Source organism: Sinocyclocheilus anshuiensis, unplaced genomic scaffold (genome assembly GCF_001515605.1).
Source record: "Sinocyclocheilus anshuiensis isolate Anshui unplaced genomic scaffold, SAMN03320099.WGS_v1.1 C32704852, whole genome shotgun sequence".
NCBI lineage: Eukaryota > Metazoa > Chordata > Actinopteri > Cypriniformes > Cyprinidae > Sinocyclocheilus > Sinocyclocheilus anshuiensis.
The window spans coordinates 1-1,285 of NW_015619346.1; the positions used below are offsets into that span (position 1 = coordinate 1).

The window sequence follows — 1,285 nt, forward strand, 5'->3', positions numbered from 1 at the left end:
TCACAGAGGGAGCCACAGCCAGCGAACACAAAGCTCTGATGTCAGAGCTGAAGATCCTCATTCATATTGGAAACCATCTCAATGTCGTCAACCTTCTTGGAGCATGTACCAAACCCAGCGGTATGGATCTACCATTGTAAAACAGATGCCTCTAATTGCTCAATACAGTGATCCAGCTTTGATAAAATACTAATTATAGAAATATTGCATCCTCAGCTACTATTTATATCACTGCAGCACCCAAAGTTTACATGTCAGGGACCATCTTCCAGCAGAATGATACTACTTTTTTATGTTGACCTGGCCAATATGGCAGTATTTTATGAAAAAAGCCATAGCCTTTCAAACATTACAGTTTGATTGTATCCTTGTAACTCAGTTTTGACATAAATCGGTTTGTCTGCTGCATTCTTCTTCTTTCTAAACATCTCTGTTTAACATCTCTGATTGTCAGGTCCTCTCATGGTTATAGTGGAATATTGTAAATATGGAAATCTCTCCAACTTTCTGCGTGCCAAAAGGGAGTTCTTCTTACCATACAGGGTGAGAGAGACGAATAACATGATGATATACATAAGTCCACCCTCTCACAACAGCACTACAACCAGTAATAACTGATATGTAATCTGGTGTAACATGCGTTGTGTTTGCAGGATCGTTCTCCTAAAACCCAGAGTCAGGTGCGACGAATGATAGAAGCGAGTCAGGTCAGCCAGCATGAATGTCAGCCGTCCACCACTTCCAGCATCAACCCTCCGATGCAGTCTCGTGGTAAGAGCACTTAGAGAGCAGAATATATAAAAATCTATAAAGATTATATATTAAATATAAACTGATGTTTACCTGGTGGATACTAAAGCTGCCTTCACGTGCTATCAAAATTACTGTGAATACAATTTCAGGGGGAATTCATGTGCAAATTCTGAGTAGGAAACTCATAATTATGAATAGGAAAGGATCATTTTGAGTTTCTGAGTTGGAAGGAGTCATTCGTTTTCAACATGGCAGAAAAGAGTAGGCTATGGTTCCTGGAGTAAACTGTAGTTTTTATTATTTTTTTATTTTTTGTTTCTACAAAGCACTCGAACATAGTGAAATAAAGCTTTTCAAAACTTTATATCAAATGAGCCAGCTGCTTCGCAAAATGATTCAGTTTGAAAGCACTGGTGACACCTGCTGGTGCAATGAGAACGCGCGTGGCCCAAACATACATACAACACGCCTATTACAAACCAGCTGCAAATGTTTTGTTGAAAGTTTAGTTTATTAAAGGGGGGGTTCAGTG

At 39.2% G+C, this 1,285-nt stretch overlaps 1 protein-coding gene across 1 annotated transcript; it reads left to right on the forward strand.

The window, feature by feature from the left end:
• The first annotated feature begins 10 nt into the window (after positions 1-10).
• LOC107682902 (vascular endothelial growth factor receptor 3-like) lies at positions 11-785 on the forward strand. The gene is made up of 3 exons (XM_016479019.1): positions 11-120; positions 455-543; positions 654-785. Exons 1-3 carry the CDS (start codon positions 39-41, stop codon positions 783-785), a joined length of 303 nt encoding a protein of 100 aa, XP_016334505.1. The 5' UTR covers positions 11-38.
• The last annotated feature ends 500 nt before the right edge of the window (positions 786-1,285 follow it).